The sequence below is a fragment of the Pogona vitticeps genome, chromosome 1 (assembly GCF_051106095.1).
Source record: "Pogona vitticeps strain Pit_001003342236 chromosome 1, PviZW2.1, whole genome shotgun sequence".
NCBI classification, from domain to species: Eukaryota; Metazoa; Chordata; class Lepidosauria; order Squamata; family Agamidae; genus Pogona; species Pogona vitticeps.
The window spans coordinates 8,222,789-8,241,986 of record NC_135783.1 but is presented as its reverse complement, the minus strand read 5'-3'; the positions used below and the strand labels follow the sequence as shown (position 1 = coordinate 8,241,986).

General features: G+C 44.0%; 1 protein-coding gene across 1 annotated transcript in view; it reads left to right on the top strand.

Annotated features, from left to right (window-relative positions):
- The first annotated feature begins 10,517 nt into the window (after nt 1-10,517).
- REL (REL proto-oncogene, NF-kB subunit) overlaps nt 10,518-19,198 on the top strand; it is a 76,696-nt gene continuing 68,015 nt past the window's right edge. Inside the window, exon 1 of the mRNA XM_072986998.2 lies at nt 10,518-10,642. Within this exon, the coding sequence (XP_072843099.2) occupies nt 10,636-10,642 (7 nt within the window). The 5' untranslated portion in view covers nt 10,518-10,635. The remainder of the gene's footprint in view (nt 10,643-19,198) is intronic.

The window sequence follows — 19,198 nt, the reverse complement described above, 5'->3', positions numbered from 1 at the left end:
CCCAAGATGGCTGCCGGGACTCTCCAAATGGCCACCGGTACAACCAAGATGGCCACCAGAACACAAAAAATGGGCACCAGTACACCCAAAATGGCCACCAGGATGCTCAAAATGGCCGCCGGTACACCCAAGATGGCTGCCGGAACAAGGGAAAACATCGGAGAACGGTGAGTTTTGGGCCCATTTGGAATGCATTAAACTTTGTTTAATGAGTTCCAATGGGTTTTTTGGATCCGTTTTTCGATGTTTTCCCATAGCGAAGGTTAATCCGGAACGGATTAACCTCGCTATGCGGGGCACCACTGTACTGTGTTGTCTGCGATCATAAGAGCCCACTTTCCGATGGTCACACTAAGTGCCTTTTCTGTTTAGGAGAAGAACATCAAATTTCCTCCTGTACCCATTGCAAAAATTCTAAGCGCGGTGTTCTCCAGTCTCGCCTCTCTAGGCTAAAACTCTGACTTTGGGAACAATCTTTACAACCAGTTCAAATGGCCCAACCTCCCTGTAGGGCCACTTCCCAAACCAAAGTGATGGAAAAAGCCATTGCTGAATCATCGAAGTAATGTCCATCGGCTACACCAGCTCACTCTGATACTCTCATCTACATTGTCTAAGACCTCGAAGACACACAAGTCAAAATCCTCGACACCAAAGTCTTTGATGTCAAAAACTGACTTCTAAACGTCAAAGACCTACTGAAAGTGCTTCGGCTCCAGAGCCTGCTCCTCCGAAAAGACCTAGACAGTCTAAGCCTGCAGCCATCCCACCACAACCACAACAACTCTCTGAATCAATTTCGGTTGGTTCTCCTTCAGATGATGACGGACTACTGTCCCATCAACTGTGTTCTCGGTCTCCGGAATGGGATGACAGAGTTGACCCCCTGACGTCCTCTTCTCCCAGTTCAGAACTGTCTATTCCTTCAAGCAATCCTTTGGTTATTGCCTCCCCCAATGATCTCCATCCTGAACAGCTCGACACCATTCCATATTCGATACCCTCGGATCGCCCACCGATCCCTAACCAGAACCGTCGACATCACCAATCTCAACAGCTTGCTTCATCACGTGTGGTTGAAACTCATGCTCAGCACACGCATCAGGTTGCCATTTGCCCCGACCCGTGCTCTGTTCGACAAACTGCATTGACTAGTCGACCAAGTGTTTTGCCCGGTTCGATAATATCATCTAGCAGTCAGCCTACCTCTCAACAGCCATCGGTGTCAAAACGGCCACATCACCAAGACATTGCTATACCTCAACCTGATCCCCACCTGGTACTAAAAAAGCCCAGAACTGTCGAGCAATTTTCTTCTGCAGACGAGGCTTTTGCAGCCCCAGCCTCCCATTACTTTCCTACCAGACTAGATGATGGAAGCCACTCTCCATGCTCGGCATCACCAGCGTCTGTTTATTCTACTGCTATGCCATCGCATCAGCAATCTCCGTTTCGACATCAACGATCCTTGATATCCATCCTGGTTCATGGACACATGTTCTATTCTGTTACCTCGACAGAGTTCCCGTCCTCCAGTAAATCCAAGTTGTCAACCCCAGCACTGTTACAACACCGGGCTCAACACTGAGGTCCATCCCTACCATATGAGGTCCATGGACACTCAACCACCATCTTTCGATGTCAACGATCCTTGACACTGACAGATGTCCATGGACATGCTGCCTCCATCTATTTCAACTCATAACCGGCAATACTACAAAGCTCAGCCTCTCGACACCGAAGTCAATCGACAGTCCGTCAATTCCAGACCCAACCTCGAAAATGTTCATAAGTCAAAAAGTTCGTAAGTCGAATCAGCATTTCTCATAGGAATGCATTGAAAATCGATTAATCCGTTCTGGCTGTTTTTTATTTGTATGTAGAGGAGCCATTTGTAAGTTGAAGCATTAGTTCCCAAAGGAACTAATGCAAAACCAGTTAATCCACCCTCTACCACTAGGGGAAGATTTCTTTTAACCTAAGATAATTTAGGTTTTAAAAAGGACAGTAAAGGAGGAAGGGAACGAACACCTTTTAAACAAAACACCTTTAAAACCAATCCGCTTTAAAACAAACCAAGCACTTTTTAAACCAATTTTTACCTTTTAAAATTACAGTACCAGGCAATCCATTTCCCACTTTCCCCACATTTTGTTTGTTGTTCGTAAGTCGAAGCTCCGTTTGCAAGTCGAAGCAAAATTTTGCAAACATAGCTGTTCGTAAGTCAAAATGTTCGTATATAGGGGCGTTCATAAGTCAAGGCACCACTGCCAAAGATGGACAGCCTGTTTAAGCTTTCTGGAAATGAAAGGCCATACTGGGGAGGAAATGGCAAATCAGGTGTTGCAGTGCTTAACTGAAGTTTGTAGGCTAAACTTTTAAAAATGTAGGGGTCAGTCTTATGACAACGCTGCTAACATGTCTGGGTGTTATAAGGGGATGCAGCAAAGTTTTTTAGAAACAAACAAGTTTGCTACGTATGTACCCTGTGCAGCTCCTTCACTAAATCTGGTAGGCCGAAGTGCTGTTGACTGCTGTCAAGAGGCAGTTAATTTATTCTCTACAGTGTAGTTACTCTATACCTTTTTTTCAGCGTCAAGCAGCCTGTGCAAAATTCTTAGAGGCTGTATTGGAAATGAAAATGTCTTAAAATCTCTCTCTGATACCAGATGGGAGGCACATACTATGGCAACAGCAGTGATTTTGAAATCTTTCCTCAAAATTTTAGAAGCATTAGAATACAGTGGTGCCTCGCAAGACGATTTTAATTTGTTCCGTGAAAATCATCATCTTGTGAAAAAATCATCTTGCGAGGTTCCCTAGGCATCCGTCTCAAAAAAAAAGTCTTGTGAAGCATCGGTCTTAAAAAAAACCCGTCTGGTGAAGCACGGTCATAGGGGAAAAAAAGTCTCGCGAGGCACTATAGTGATCGCAAAAACCAATCGTCTTGCAGGTTTTTCGTCCCGCGAGGCAATCGTCTAGCGAGGCACCACTGTATATAGCCGAAGACCAGTCACAAAAGGAAGACTCTAGAAGAGAAGCAAATAATATTGCAGATAAGATGCAAGAGCTAGAATTTTTTTTATGTTGGATTTTTGTAATGAGATTTTGCAGACTTTTCACAGAGTAAACCAAGTTCTACAAAATGAGGATGTGAACTTGGAAACATGTGCAGACCTGTATGTACCATTAGCTGACCAACTGTGCACTTCACGAGGTGAATTTGAAAGATATGAAGCAGCTGCAAAGGAAATGCTATCAGATGTTGACTACAAGGCAGTTACAACTAGCAAATATATCAGAAAGAAGGTAGCCAAGATGGAGATGCACCAGAAGTATATCTGAATGCCAGAGATAAATTCCATATTACCACCTATTACACAATTGTTGACAAACTTGAAGCTGAGATGAAAAGAAGAGGAGAAGAATATAAAGAAATAGCAGAGAGATTTTCTTTTCTAAGTGATGTGCCACATGATGTCACTTCATCATCTGCTAACATTGAAAGATATTCTCAGTGCTGTCAAAAGCTGATGGATGCTTACCCAGAGGACCTCAACAGCAGTTTCTCAGCTGCACTTCAGCAGTTTCATTCATATGTGCGCCATAAGTTCAGTGCAACAAAAAATGTAAAAACAAAATTCAGTTCTGCTGAACTTTATAAAATAATTGTAGAAGACAATATTGAGTGTGCCTTTCCAAAGTAGACATTGGCTTTTGTATATTTTTAACATTAATGGTCACAAATTGCTCAGCTGAGTGTTCCTTTTCTCAGTTGAAGTACGTATATTAAAAATCCCATCAGAACAACTATGCAACAAGGCAGGCCGGATGCCTTATGTCTATTAAGTATAGAAGCAGAAGTGTTCCATAAGATTAGTCTTGAGGATCCGTTCAATTAAAAAAAAGTAGGAGAAAACTTTTCAAATATATAGTGGAAGTATACAAAAATAAACATTATTTTCCATCTTAATGTAAATGTTTAATTTGGATAAATAAAAATTTTATTTTATAGTTTATTATTGTTTATATTTTGAATTACCTATATATGGGGGCACCAAAATCTTTTAAGTGCTTAGGGCCTCTAAGGGTCTTAATCCGGCCCGGCATACGTACAATATGACAAGCCTTAGGAGAAGTTATTCCAGGCTTTCAGGAATGGGAAAAACCCTGTACAAAACCAAGCAATTGTGACAATAGACAGCATTTCCTGTTCATATGGAAATGCTCCAGTGCCACTGCTATTTGGCAATGCTGGTTCATCGTACTTAAGACACTTGTGATGGATGGAGAAAACTGAATCCGTACTTCTGTTCTATAAAGGAAAAGCAACTTTCAAAGCCTTGCCGGGGTTCAAGCCAACCTTCTCTCTCAACCTGTTCCTATGGGCTTAAAACTCACCACTATGTAGAAATCCTCTATCCAGCCTCCATTTTCGCTGCCCGGTAAGCGAGGAAAGAGTGCAAAAACACAGCAGGTGGCCATTTTTTTCTGGCGGCCATTTTGGAACTGTCGATCAGCTGTTTTTTAAACATCACAATGTGAAAATCGGTAAGCGAAACGCTTACCAATCATCGCAAAGCGATTTTTAGCCATTGAAAACATCGCAATGCAAGCGCTTTTGCGATCGCAAAAAATCCATCGCTATGCGGATTCATTGTTAAACAGGGCACTCGTAAAGCGAGGCACCATTGTATTCTGTTATAGAATGCCAGTCAATGTTTTAAGGCTCAAATGTCTGAAAAAATGGATTGTACTGTAATCGTGACAGCTCATGTGTTAGTCTGAAAAGATGCCACAATGTATCTGTTTTTGTTGTTGCTGAGACAACTGTCGCTGAAAACTGGAAATGCTTAGTAATTTGGAAACAAGCAATGAAAAGCATCAGAGAGGTAACACAAGATTCAATACGTAATCTTTTGTCTCATTCAAATGCTGAATTTGCAATTTCTGTGTTGAGATGGCCACCGGCAAGGATTAATTCGATTATAAATCTGAGAATTAATTTGATTATAAATCCATGAAATCTCTAGCAAAAAATTATGTTTGGTGCCAGGATGAAAGTAGGCATAACAGAACATTAGCGTTTAATAACTCTTTTGATGCCAGAACCGTAAAATATACACTTCTTCATAACTAGAATTTTTTGACACTTGTAAATCATAGAATCGTGAAGTTGGAAGGGGCCTATAAGGCCATCAGGTCTAACCCCCTGATTGATGCAGGAATATAAATCAAAGGATATTGCCAGTTGGTTGTCAATGTTTCTTTTGAATGCCTCCAGCGTTGGAGCAGTTGGGTCATAAAATGTGAACCTTGCATTGTATGTCATCGATCTAATAATGACTGTACAGTGGTGCTCCACATAGCGACGATAATCCGTGCAGCCAAAATCGTTGCTATACGGATTTGTCGCTATGTGGAACAAAGAAACCCATAGGAATGCATTAAAACACGTTTAATGCGTTCCTATGGGCAAAAAACTCACAGTTCTGTGAAAATCCTCCATGCCGCCGCCATTTTCGCTGCCTGGTAAGCGAGGAATCCGGGCAAAAACACAGCAGGCAGCCATTTTATTTACCCGGCAGCCATTTTGGAACCGCCAATCAGCTGTTTACAAAAATTGCTGTGCAAAGCGATGTTTTACCATTACAAATATCGGAATGTGATCGCTTTTGCGATCACAAAAAACACATCGCTATGCGGATTCATCGTTAAATGAATCGCTCGTTATGCGAGGCACCACTGTACTATAGTTTACAAGTGAATTTAAAACTCAGTAATGCTTTGAAGTGTCCAGGACTGTGTTGTGAGGTGCTAAGTTACTTATAGGTTGTATTTCTGAGTTCCTCTTTCTGGGATTATATACCCTTTTGCCAGCTCAGAAATATCAACTGCAAGCAACGTAGCACCTGATGTCACCTTTCTGGACACTTTCATGCTGTGTTGAGTTTTACATTCACTTCTAAACTACAGTCATTATTAGATCAATGACAAAATAACATAAGGTTCGCATTTTTTGATCCAGCTGACCTTGGATCTCCTTAACAATGGGAGGCAAGGGCCTGACAAGACCTCAAAGTTAAAATCCATCAAAATGAAAGAGCATGACCCTGTTGTCTATACTAGAAAATCTGATTACCAGCGGTGCTGTACTGGTAAATTTGGGTGATCATTACTGCAACTCCACTACCCAGCCCACCACTACGAAAGTCCACAAAAATGCGGGCAGCTAGGTTGGTCCACATCAACCAATGAGGGGCAGATCTTTTGTGAGGTTAATGCCTCTTAATTGCTCATTCAAGGCAAATCCACCCTCAAATATTTTGCATTACAGCCAGGATTGCTTGCAACAATTTATACAGTTCCTGGGGAAATCCATTTCTTCCAGTTGATGTTAGGATTGTAGCTAAGCACAGAGGGAACAGGGAAGTAGGAGGTAGTGATAGGAGATCATGCTGCTCAGAACGTTCTGGGGCATTGACCTTTGACTCCATTATACCACTAGTTATCCGTAATTTTTGGAATTCCATTTCATGGTTATACCAATGGGAACGACAACAAAATATTGTAGCATGGAATGCTGGTATTCAAGACACATCTTTCCTTTCTCCAAAGAAAAATATGAGGATGAAGCGGAAAGACAGTTTTGCTTCCCATGCTCCTCATCTGAACAAGTAGCTTGATGGTCCCTGTTTATCCACAAGACACTTGCTAGTTTTCATGCACCATTTTTTCTCTCTAGCCTTTGAGGCAGAAGGTACTCTGTCTTCACATATTTTTTTCACGCCCCTATTTCTGATCAAGATGGGGGAAGTACATCCATGTGTTATATATACCGTTCTAATGTGTCTTCAGGACTAGAAGCTGGTTTCTTTCACTCTGGAAAGGCAATCTGTGCATGCTCAGAAGCACTGCGCTTTGGGGTGCCTTATCGGTAGACAACATCTCCTTCAAACCTGAAGTACAAACAGGTTGGAAGGTGAATGGTGCACACTAGATACCATGGCTACCCTGTCAATGCACTTTATTCGAAAGCAATTCCATGGATGCTAGTTTTGCTATTATGGCATAAGCTGCTTTGAGACTACTGCTTCTTCTTTTTTTATGCTTCAGTTTTTGTGTGTTTAATTGTACGTAGATCAAGATGTGAATTGTAGGCTGCTTGTGGTTTGATGTCGTTTGCTTCTAACCATAAAACAAAACTGTAGTAATGGTCATGTCATCCTTGAAGGGGCTTGCTTTGCCATTTAGTTTATCTCACCATGTCAGATCACATCTGACTTACCTACTTGGTTTTCAGGTCATTCTTATCTCAGAAGATTGAGGTTTTGAGCTAGAAGGTTGCCGATTCTCCACCCCCCTCCCAGCTCCTGTGCTGCTTTTTAAATGAAGGCTTACAGCTCTGACTTTCACAGATGATAATGCTCCTTAGCAAAAGCTTTGGCTGCTGCAGATCAAAGGGATAAAGGCACAAAAGCATCATTCCATGGCAAATTTCTAATCATCAGTTGGCAATCTTATCAATATGGTACATAGAGGTAGGTGAGGACTAAATTTGAAGGCTTAAATCTAGACTGTGTTTTGTTTACAGACCATGCTTCAGATTAAAGGGGCAGAAGGATGAAACAAAAATAATAAACAGCGGCTGTGCAAGATCTAAAAAACAGTCAAACCGCTTAGAGAATGAATGCAAACTTCATTTGAGCTCCAAAGTTTATGATGGTATAAACTTTGGAAAGAAGGTTTCATAAGTGGGATTGCTTGATGGGGGAGCTAATTTCTTTCATTTTGATCCTCATATTATCTCGCCCCCCCTATTTCAGCCCTGGTATCCCCCATGGTGGTGTAGTGGATAGTGTGTGATGAACTAGAGTTCTGGAGATTAGAGTTTGAATTCCCGTTCAGCCATGGAAATTCACGGGGGGTACGGAACTAAAACCAGATTAGGATCAGTATAAGTCAGTTCTGACTCTATGGCACATAATCATGAAGAACACAGGAGAACTTGTAGAAAAAAAGTTGGCAGCACTATCATTCAGGTCTCCAATAATTTTTAAAAAATGGAACCACAGCTCAGTTCGAAGAATTCTGGTTTTGGATCATAAGCCAGACTCTCCAACCAGCATGGATTGGGGGATTCTGGGAATCATAGTCCATAAAAATGTTCCAAAGCTCCGACTCAGTCACTGTAAAAACCTACCAGACAAAAACTACACAAAAGCCTTTGACTGTGTGGACCACAACAAACTATGGCAAGTCCTTAAAGAAATGGGAGTGCCTGACCACCTTAGCCATCTCCTGAGAAACCTATATGTGGGACAGGAAGCAACAGTTAGAACTGGATATGGAACAACTGATTGGTTCAAAATTGGGAAAGGAGTATGACAAGACTGTATATTGTTCCCCGGCTTATTTAACTTCTATGCAGAATACTGTACATCATGCGGAAGGCAGGACTGGATGAATCCCAAGCCAGAATAAATATCAACAACTTTCAATATGCACATGATACCATTCTGTTGGCAGAAAGTGAGGAGGAATTAAAGAACCTCTTAAGGACGGTCAAAGAGGAGAGCACAAAAATGGTCTGAAGCTCAAAATAAATAAATAAAAACTAAGATCATGGCCACTGGCCCCATCACCTCCTGGCAAATAGAAGGGGAAGATACGGAGGCAGTGACAGATGTTACCTTCTTGGGCTTCATGATCACTGCAGATGGTGACAGCAGCCCCGAAATTAAAAGACCTGCCTCTTGGGAGGAAAGCGATGACAAACCTCGACAGCATCTTAAAAGGCAGAGACATCACCTTGCCAACAAAGGTCCACATAGTCAAACCTATGGTTTTTCCTGTTGTGATGTATGGAAGTGAGAGCTGGACCACAAAGAAGGCTGGCCGTCGAAGAATTGATGCTTTTGAATTGTGGTGCTGGAGGAGGCTCTTGAGAGTCCCCTGGACTGCAAGGAGAACAAACCTATCCGTTCTGAAGGAAATCAACCCTGAGTGCTCACTGGAAGGACGGATCCTGAAGCTGAGGCTCCAATCCTTTAGCCATCTCATGAGAAGAGAAGACTCCCTGGAAAAGACCCTGATTTTGGGAAAGCAAGAGGAGAAGGGAACATCAGAGGATGAGATGGTTGGACAGGGTCATTGAAGTGACCAACATGAATTTGACCCAACTCTGGGAGGCTGTGGAAGACAGGAGGGCCTGGCGTGCTCTGGTCCGTGGGGTCACGAAGAGTCGGATACGACTTGACTAAACCACCACCAAAAATGGCCCTTGCCTTCCATTGAAAGAGAGTGAGGAAGAAAGGCATTTTGGTTCCTGGGTGCCATCACCATGAGGATCCTGCCCCACCAGCCCACCCTCCGTCGGGTGTGGTATGCAAAGCAGAGTCGTATGGACGATTTCTCAAGGTGGGCAACGTTTTAAGGTGCTTGAGGCTATGACAGGCTTTAAAAAAGGTCATAGTCAAGACTTCAGATTCTGCTTGGAAGTGATCTGGAAGCCTGTGCGTGTCAAAAAGGGCAGGAGAAAAAGGTTCCAGATAAGAAGCACACCAGTTGCAAACGCTTTTCAAAAACAGTTCACGGCCAGGCTAAAGGAGCAGCAGAAAGACTGGCAATCTGCACGTTCTCGGACCACCTTGCTACCGAGTTTTCCCAGAAGAAGTAATTGTTTAGTTGTTCTGTTTCATGATGATTTATTTGTTGTATTTTATTTTATATTAGTGATGATGGCTTGTTTTTTTTAATTCTATTGTGACCTGCCCAGAGTGGACTTAATCTAGATGGGCAATGTACAAATGAATGAATGAATGAATGAATGAATGAATGAATGAATGAATGAATGAATGAATGAATGAATTGCCTCCGATTTATGGCCATCCTATGCATGAGTGCCTTTTTTTCCTCCCCAGCCCTGCCGGGCTCTTGCAAACCCAAGCTGGTGGCTTCCTTCCGGCAGTGCGTCCATCTCTCCTGGTCAGCCCCTCCTCTCTTCCTGCTGCCTTCTCCCGTGGGACCCGAAATATCGCAGCCCCTGAGATTCCTCATTTTTGCTCAGGTTGAGACGGGGTGGGGTGGGGGGACAAAAGTGGAGGTATGTGGGTGGGTGTGCGCTGGCTTGGCTGATGCTGCGTGACCCCCCCCCCCTTGACATTTCAAGAAAGGTTAAGTAAGCCCCGCGATCCTGCGGGATGGTTTGGTGATCTCACGCGCGTGCAGAGCCCCGGGTGTGTGTGAGTGAGTGAGTGTGTGTGCGTCGCCACCGCCGATGCGGGGGCGTCGATGAGCACGAACCCGGCCCCCCTTTCTCTTTTTGCTCTGCCTCTGATCTCTGCAAGGAAAGGAGGAGGAGGAGGAAGACCAACGTCATCCCCGAAGGCAACCTCGTCACTTGGGGGAAATTCCCCGCCGAGGGGAGGTGTGGCGGGGCGGGGAGAAAGGGAGCAGCCGCCCCAACCGCGGCAGAAGGCGCCGGCGATCCGGGCGAGGAGCACAGCCTTCGCCGGACGGACGCTGCAGAGCAGGCCAAGAGGGGACCCGATCCTTCCGACCCTTGGGGCAGCGCCGCCGCCGCCGCTCTTCCTTGCCCGCCTGCCCGGGGGTTGGGCAGCCTCCGCGTTCGCCATGGCCGGTAAGGGCTGCCTGGGCTCGGAGGCAGGGCGCGGCAGGGCGCGGGTTCGAATCCGGCGCTCCCGGGGAGCTGGGGTGGTTCGAATCCGGCTTTCCCCCCTTCTTCTTCCTTCCTTCCTTCTCCCTCTTGGGAGGACTTCGATGAGTCCTCCTCCATCAGCCGGGGGGGGGGGAGTGGGGATGACGGCGCGGCCGCTTCGGACGTTCTTCCCCTCTCCTCCCCACCTCCTGCTTTTTTTTTTTTTTTTTGAGTCTTGACTCCGGTCTCGAACTCGCGGGGAGCGAGAGGAAGTCGGGAGTAGCAGAGAGGAAGGTCGGAGAAAGATTGCTGGGGGAAAAGGGGGGTTCTACTCGGATTGCGGCTGGCAGAACTCTGTATTCCTCTCCCCAAAAAGGGGGGGGGGACGTGTCTCACCTGGCTATGAGATGCAACGTTTTGGAGCAGGATTTCTGGAAAGGTTACTTTTGGGGATTCTGGGAATTGGAGTTCAAAAAAAAAAAGGAACTTTAAGAAAGACCAAATCGTCTTAAAGCGGCAGAGCTGAATGGGACCCCTAGCGGCCATCAAGTCGAGCGCAGGGCGGGGATCGAACCCCCAACCCCCTGGCTCTGCCCTTGAGATTCTTCTTGGGCTTTGATAGGCCCAGGAGCGGTGGTGGTGGTGGTGATGGGGGATTAATGGCTTGCGTATTTGGTGATATGGATGGAGATGAAGCTGGAGGGAACGAGGAATTGCCTGCTAATGTTTCCAGGCAAGGAGCAGTGAATCAAATCTTGAATGGCAAGTCAACACTTAGTTAAAGAAGTGACAATCCTTTTTAAATAAACTTGCTCTTTTGTAGTATTTGCATACTTACTGTTTTAGCTTTAACATTGGCTTATTGTTTGAACTGTAATATTATCCTTTAATGATGCAAACCATCTGTTGTATACTCCTTGTTTTCCCCTTTAAATATTGTCTTTCAAGGATATGAGCAGTCATGGGTCCTTTAGATAGATAGATAGATAGATAGATAGATAGATAGATAGATAGATAGATAGATAGATAGATAGATAGATAGATAGATAGATAGATAGATAGATTGACTGACTGACTGACTGACTGACTGACTGACTGACTGACTGACTGACTGATTGACTGATTGACTGATTTAACTTATAGCTTGCCCACACTACCCAAAGGTCTCTGGGTGGCTTATAACAATTTAAACTAAATACAGTAAATCCCACTAAGTCCTTAGTTCTATGCTAGTCAGGACTAGTGATAGGACACGAGTCAACATATGTGAAATATCCAGGATGGAAGTCATTAATATTAAGCAGCTCTGAGAATATTGTACTTTGCTATCCAGTGTTGGAGTGCCTGGCCAAAGTTGCCTTGAATAAGTTGTTATTTCTTAGTATATCCTACCTCAGCAGGGTTGTTGTTGTTTAGTTGTTAAGTTGTGTCCGACTCTTTGTGACCCCATGGACCAGAGCACGCCAGGCCCTCCTATCTTCCACTGCCTCCTGCAGTTGGGTAAAATTCACGTTGGTCGCTTCAATGACCCTGTACATCAATCTCATCCTCTGTCATCCCCTTCTCCTCTTGCCGTCGCACTTTCCTAACATCAGGGTCTTTCCCAGGGAGTCTTCTCTTCTCATGAGATGGCCAAAGTCTTGGAGCCTCAGCTTCAGGATCTGTCCTGGGTTATTTGCTGCTAAAATGCAGCTCTGATCTCCCGGCAGCTGGCTTTGTGGTACTCCTGAGGCAGTGGATCAATGCAAGCTCCGGGTGTTGCTTACAAAGCCCTCTGAAACATGTTCTTCCTCTTTCGGTATTTACAATGAGAGGGACAACTATGTTAATCTGTCACCGTAAAAAGTCAGTTGTAGGCTAGCAAATTTGTTATGGCAGCGGCTGTTGTGTTCTAGTTACTTTGCAAAAAAATGTCTTGTGGACAGTCCATGGCTTTCCAGATAGTGCGTTACCGCAAATCCTATCAGACCAAGCGCCGTATTCAAGGGTACATATTGTGGGAACTGCAGTGGGCGCATGTACGGTACATATTTCCCACCACTGAACTGTGTTGCCCAAAGCTGTTGGAATTGAGGTTGGAAAACATCTGGAGAGGCTGCTGTTGCCTTAGAACAGTGCTTCCCCAACCCGGGGTCTCCAGAGGTTCTTGGACTACAACTCCCAGAAATCCTGGTCGTTGTGAAGGCTTCTGGGAGTTGTAGTCCAAGAACCACTGGGGACCCCACGTTGGGAGCCATTGCTTTTTAGAGTTTTGCATATGTCCTCTTCAGAATCCTTGTTCTGGTTCTGTGGGACGGGTTAGTATTATTATTGTACCTGAACTGCAGGTACTGAGGGCTGAGGGCCAAACCCAGGGCAGATGTTTTGAACTACAACCGTCATCATCCCCTACCATTGACATGCTGATAGGACTTGTAGTCCAAAATACTAATCCAAAGCTCTGAAATCGGATTATCCCACTGGCAGGTCCCGAACCACTGCCGTACAAGGTTAAGGGGGTCAGAATATGCTTACTTTTTAAAAGAAGAGACCAATGCTGTCTTTTGCTGATGACACTAATAGGTGTGCATGGGCAATTTATACACATATGTTAAAATGGGAGTCTTTGACCCAAGACTGGGACCTTTGGAGCTTTCTACTTTGAAATCAATTAATCAATTGAATAGATTTCCTGTACTGAACTCTGAAATTAGGTTCACAAACTGTTATGACATTCTATGGTCACTCTTTGATTTTAAGTACTGTAGTTTCCGTCATCTCTTCTCATTCTAATTCAAATCAGTTAGAATTTTCCCTCACAGTGATTTGGAAGAAAAGGGAGGAGTTTTACCTCAGATCCCAACACCTTGTACCACACATGTCGAAGGACCACTCTCTCACATAAGCAGAGCTGAGGTGATTGGTTTCGTGTACATATTTGGCTTATGATGCACATACAAAGAGAGTGAGAGGCCCAATGTGGTTTCAGTGGATAGAAGGATGGACTAGGGCTCAGGAGGTCTGAATTTGAATCCTTGCTCAGCCATGAAAACTCACTGGGGGTCTGGAACTGGCAAAGAAAGGCAAAGTGTACTGTTTACATACCACCCCATAACACTTAAAGCACTCTCTGATGGTTTACAATTTAATTAAGCAGGGTACACATGGCCTCCCTGGCAAGCTAGGCACTCAGTTTACCAATATTGGAAGGATGGAAGGCTGAATCAACCTTAAGCAGGCTACCAGAGCCTATTAGGATTAAACTCAGGTTGTGAGCAGAGTCTTGAATGCAGTGCTGCATATTTCACTTATCTTGAAAGCTCTATGAGGGTTGCTATAACTCAGGTCTGACTTGCTGGCACATAACAACTACAGTGGTGCCTCGCAAAACGATTGCTTCGTATGATGATGAATTTGCTTTACGATGTTTTCGGAGCGATCTTGCGCTTCGTTTAACGATGTTTCCTATGGGCGATTTTTGCTTTACAATGTTAGGGACCTTGCCTCGCAAGACGGTTAAATCTTAGGTCCCTGTTTTTCGCTTTACTATGTTTTTGACAGCTTGGTCTTGCTTCGCTATACGAGTCTTTTAATGGTCTCTGTTTCGTTAGATGGCTGTCTTCGCTTGGGAACCGCATTTCGCTTAACGATGTTTCCTATGGCAATTTTCTCTTTACGATGACAATCCGTTTCCATTGGAACAGATTATCAGGCTTTCAATGCATTTCAATGAGAAAACGTGTTTCGCAAGACGATGTTTTCGCTTAACAGTGATTTTCGCAGAACGAATTAACATTGTCTTGAGAGGCACCACTGTATATCTATAATTTTTTTTAGCCCGAGTTACAATTAGTTTGAATAATCTTCCTCTGTTTCTATTGTTACTGTCTTTCTTTAAAGTTTGACATATAGTTGGGGTTAGGCAGTATAAAGCGGAGCTGGACAATTGTGACCCTCCATACATTTTTTGGGCTGCATCTCCTGGCATTTTTTTTCTTGGCTTAGCTGAGTTGGGCTGATGGAAGTTATAGATGGGCAACATCCAAAGATCTACAGTTCCTTATTCCTCATACATAAAACCCCAATTTAAAAGTGAATCCGGAGTGGGAAATGTTTGGCTCACCCAACATCTGGGCTTCTGGCTTCCATAACCTTCACCCAGCAGGGATGGTAACAATAGGAGGGTTGAAATAGCTCGAGGGACGAAGGTTGCTTACCCTTGAGGAGAAATGGGTGGCTCATCAAGTTTCCAAGACTCTTGTGTGACCACGACTCTTGTCATTCTGTGATCCCTGTCCATTAGCTGTGCTGATGTACAGACCAACCACATAGGCAGGTTTGAGAGTCATGATCTGTCTAGTTCTGTATATACAACAAAATAGTCCAGTCTTGGAACTGAGATTCATACTTCCTCAATTATAAATTTTTAAGAACTTGCTTGACATTTCACCCACTACATTCTCAGGAATCAAAATATATATAGCTGGAACCATATATCAGTTTTTTTAAATAACAATAACATATTGCCAGTAATTTTCAGGAGACCCCATATTTCCTCTTCTTGCAGCAGACCAGAGAATAACTTTAAAAAAATGATTTATGGTAGCCAGCTTGGCCTCATTTTTGCTGTTCTTCTGCAAGCAGGCCAGGATCTTTCTTTTCAGGCAAGTGACTGGCTGCCTGAGTGTGACTTTTAGATGGACTGTTACGCATTACTTCTCTGACTGGGTCTTTAGTACTACTTGTGTTTAACATCTGTCAGAGTGGTATTTGTTTGTTCCTTTTAAAGATGTGTATAAAGGTAAAGGTTCCCCTTGACATTTAGTCCAGTCGTGTCCGATTCCAGGGTGTGGTGCTCATCCCTGTTTCTAAGCCACAGAGCCAGTGTTTGTCCGCTTCTGTGGTCACGTGGCCAGCGCGACTAGACACCGTGAACACCGTGACCTTCCCACCGAGGTGGTACCTATTTATCTACTCGCATTTTTACATGCTTTCGAACAGCTAGGTTGGCAGGAGCTGGGACAAGCGATGGGCGCTCACTCCGCTGCGTGGATTCGATCTTATGACGGCTGGTCTTCTGACCCTGCAGCACAGAGGCTTCTGCAGTTTAACGCACAGTGCCACCATGTCCGTCCACAATGTACAGTGGTACCTTGCTTAGCGATTTCCTCATTTAACAATGTAATCGCTTAGCGATGAGGTTTTAGGAGCGATCTTGCGCTCCGTTTAGCGATGTTTCCTATGGGGGAATTTCGCATAGCGATGTTCGGGACCTTGCTTCGCTTAGCAATGACAGTTTAGGTCCCCCTGTTTCACTTAGCGATGGCTTTGACAGCTCCGTTTTCGCTGTTTTTAAAAGGTGTTAAAATGTTTTAAAAGGGTTTTAGAGTGCTTGAAATCGTTAGTACGCTTAATAAACCCTTTGTTAAACTAATCTGGCTTCATTCTGACTCTTTTTGAATTTTTGGTGATTTTTCCCCCCATTGAAATACATTGAAAAGGTTTCAATGCATTCCAATGGGGGAACTGCGCTTCGCTTAGCGATTTTCCCTATGGCGATTTTCGCTTAAGGACGGCAATCCGTTCCCATGGGAACGGATTATCTGGTTTTGCATCTCTATGGGAAAACGCGTTTCGCTTAGCGATGTTTTCCCATAGCGATGTTTTTTTCTGCACCAATTAAAATCGCTAAGCGAGGCACCACTGTATACATAATATTTCTATACTTATTGTTTTTGGCTGTGGTTTTAGCTTTGAATATTGCCTTTTAATGATGTAAGCTGCCTTTTTATGGTTTTAGCTCTAAATATCGTCTTTTAAATGATGTAATCATCTTTGTATACATTTTGTTTTTAGCTTTAAACATTGTCTTTCGATGACATAAGCCGCCTTGGGTCCTTTTAAAGGAGAAAGTTGGGGAAAATATTTTAAAGAAAATGAATAAATAAACAGCTAGAGAAGGAGAAGAACAGGGTGATGTGACTTTGGTCATTTTTTGCTGGCATTATATGATTTTTAACATTCTTAGCCATTTAGAGCCTTTAGGAAGAAAGTACTGTATGAAGTCACTGTTTCTAAATGATTATTGTTCCTTTTTTATTTGCAGATAAATTAATGTTGTAAACTTACTACGAATCGCATACTCATGTCAGCCGACTTCGGGGGGTGGGTAGGGTTATCGGCTTGGTTGTGTTGTACATCCCCCATAGTCTTGTGACAAATGTGGATGCATAAATTTGAATGTTAGGAGGGGGGAAATCACTATTACAAGCAAATGCAATATAGATACCGACCCTCTTTCTCTCTGTCTGCTTTGTCAGATCTGCCAGGGGGTTGTTTTGTTTTATGCAAAAGCAAAACAACTCGGGATTCCCCCCACCAACCAAATTGGGAAGTTAATGAAACACAGATCTGGGAAAAGTTGCATTTTTGAAGGACAGCTTTCACAATGGCCACCCATAGGGGATTTTGGCCTTTGTAGTAAAATCATCATCCTCTTTCAAAGCCGCAGAGAATGTGACCTTTGAATATATTTTGCCTACTAGACAGACACTCAGCGAATACTATCTGATTCAGTTCTGTCTCTTCAGAGACAGACTGAAAAGGTTTTTGAGGTTGGTCGGTTTGTTTCTTTGAACGACAACGAACAAAACCCCAAGCCATGCTGGCTGGAGGATTAGGCACACAAAAGCCCCAGGAAATAGCGTTTCACAAATCTGAGCTAACTCAAGAAAGGAGGAAGTGCAGGAAAAGACTCTGGTTGGAATCTCTGGCCTCACCCATCCAGCCCTGTGTTCTGAATCCAACCTGAACATTGAACTACAGCCGGTGTCACAGAGGAAGGGGTGAAACTGTTTGAAGGAAGTCCCTGATGTTCTTGGAGGAAATATGCAAATCTGAAATGAACGGGAGACTGCTTTAAATGTACAGCCACATGTGTATCCCCCACCTCACCCCAAGTGAAGCGGAAGGTGTGGCTTCTCTCTCTCTCTTTTTGGTCAACCCTGCAGAAGCGAATGAGGTATTGAGTTTGAGACATGTTCGTTCAGATCGAAGGCCCTGCCCTCAGAAGATGGGAACAGAGAAAGGGTTGGCTCCTAGCAGTCAATAAACAGAGCTATCCCTTAACGTTTCCCGAAATACAGGAATGTTTGACGTCATTCCGTGACTTCCATGCAAGCTGAGCTGTTGGCTTCTTGGAGAATCAAACTCTTAAAAAAACTGGGGATATGGAAGATGTTTAAGAATTGGGAGTTTACACCAGGGGCGATTAGGGGTGGAGCTTGTTGGTGGTGGAGCTGAATGGTAAGAGCATGGCGTGGTCCATCTAGGTTGATGATATGTCAGCCATAGGGGGTGTGGAGGAGCTTAGCAACAAGCCAAATGGGAAAACCAGGGCTCTGAAAAGTGATTTTGAGCAGGGGGCAGGGTGGGGCTGTGCTTCCAGAATTTCTTTTAATGAAAAAAAAAAATTAAAAGTTAGATAATTTGTGTGCTTTGATTCGATTGTCAATTCAAAGAGAAAGGTGCCATCAAGAAATCAGAAGAAGACGGAGACTTGGAAGGGAATTGAGGAAGGAATTAGAAAAGGAATCTACCAAATCTACCATCAGGAGTAAGGATGTGGTCACTGGACACCAAGACCAAGATCTTCCACTTGATCATATTTCCAGTCGCCATTTATGGATGTGAAAACTGGATAGTAAAGAAAGCTGACGGGGGGTAGGGCGAGGAATGGATTAGTTGGAATTGTGTTGCTGGACGAGAGCTTTGCTGATTCCCTGGACTGCCCAAAAGACAAACAAGTGGGTCCGAGATCAAATCAAGGCTGGACTAACTATGGTGTAAAAAAAAAAGTTGAAACTGAGGCTGTTTTACTCTCGGCACATCCTGAGAAGGCAGAATTCTCTGGAAAAGACAATAATGCTGGGAAAAGTTGGAGGCAGCAGGAAAAGAAGAAGACTAAATAAAAGATGGACTGACTCTACAGGTTTCAGTCTACAAGAGCTGAGCAGGACAGCTGAGGAGAGGATGTTTTAGAGATCGCTCATTTGTCGGGTTGCCAAAAATTGGAGGTGACTTGATGGCACATAAGAACAACAATAGCTATGTTGGCTGGAGATTTGGTAGATAGGATTCGAAGAATTTACTTTTCCAAGCCTTAAACAGCTGGCCCTTAAACAGCTGACCGGTGACACCTACCTTCAGATCAGAAATAAGAGAAGTTATCTTTTTTTTGGACTACAGCTCATAGTACTGTAAGATCTTAGTCCTCCCTCCATGATGCCAGTGTGCTGTAGTGGATGGAGCGACAGGCTAGGACATGGAGGCCTGGGTTCGAATCCTCACTTGGCCATGGAAGTGCGTTGCGCGTATGGAAGGAGTAAAACCCTTCCTTAAGTATCTCACTTTGAAAACTCTACTGTTGTTGTTGTTTAGTCATTAAGTCATGTCTGACTCTTGTGACCCCACTGAGCAGAGCACGCCAGGCCCTCCTGTCTTCCACTGCCTCCCGGATTTGGGTCAGATTCATGTTCGTAGCTTTGATGACACTGTCCA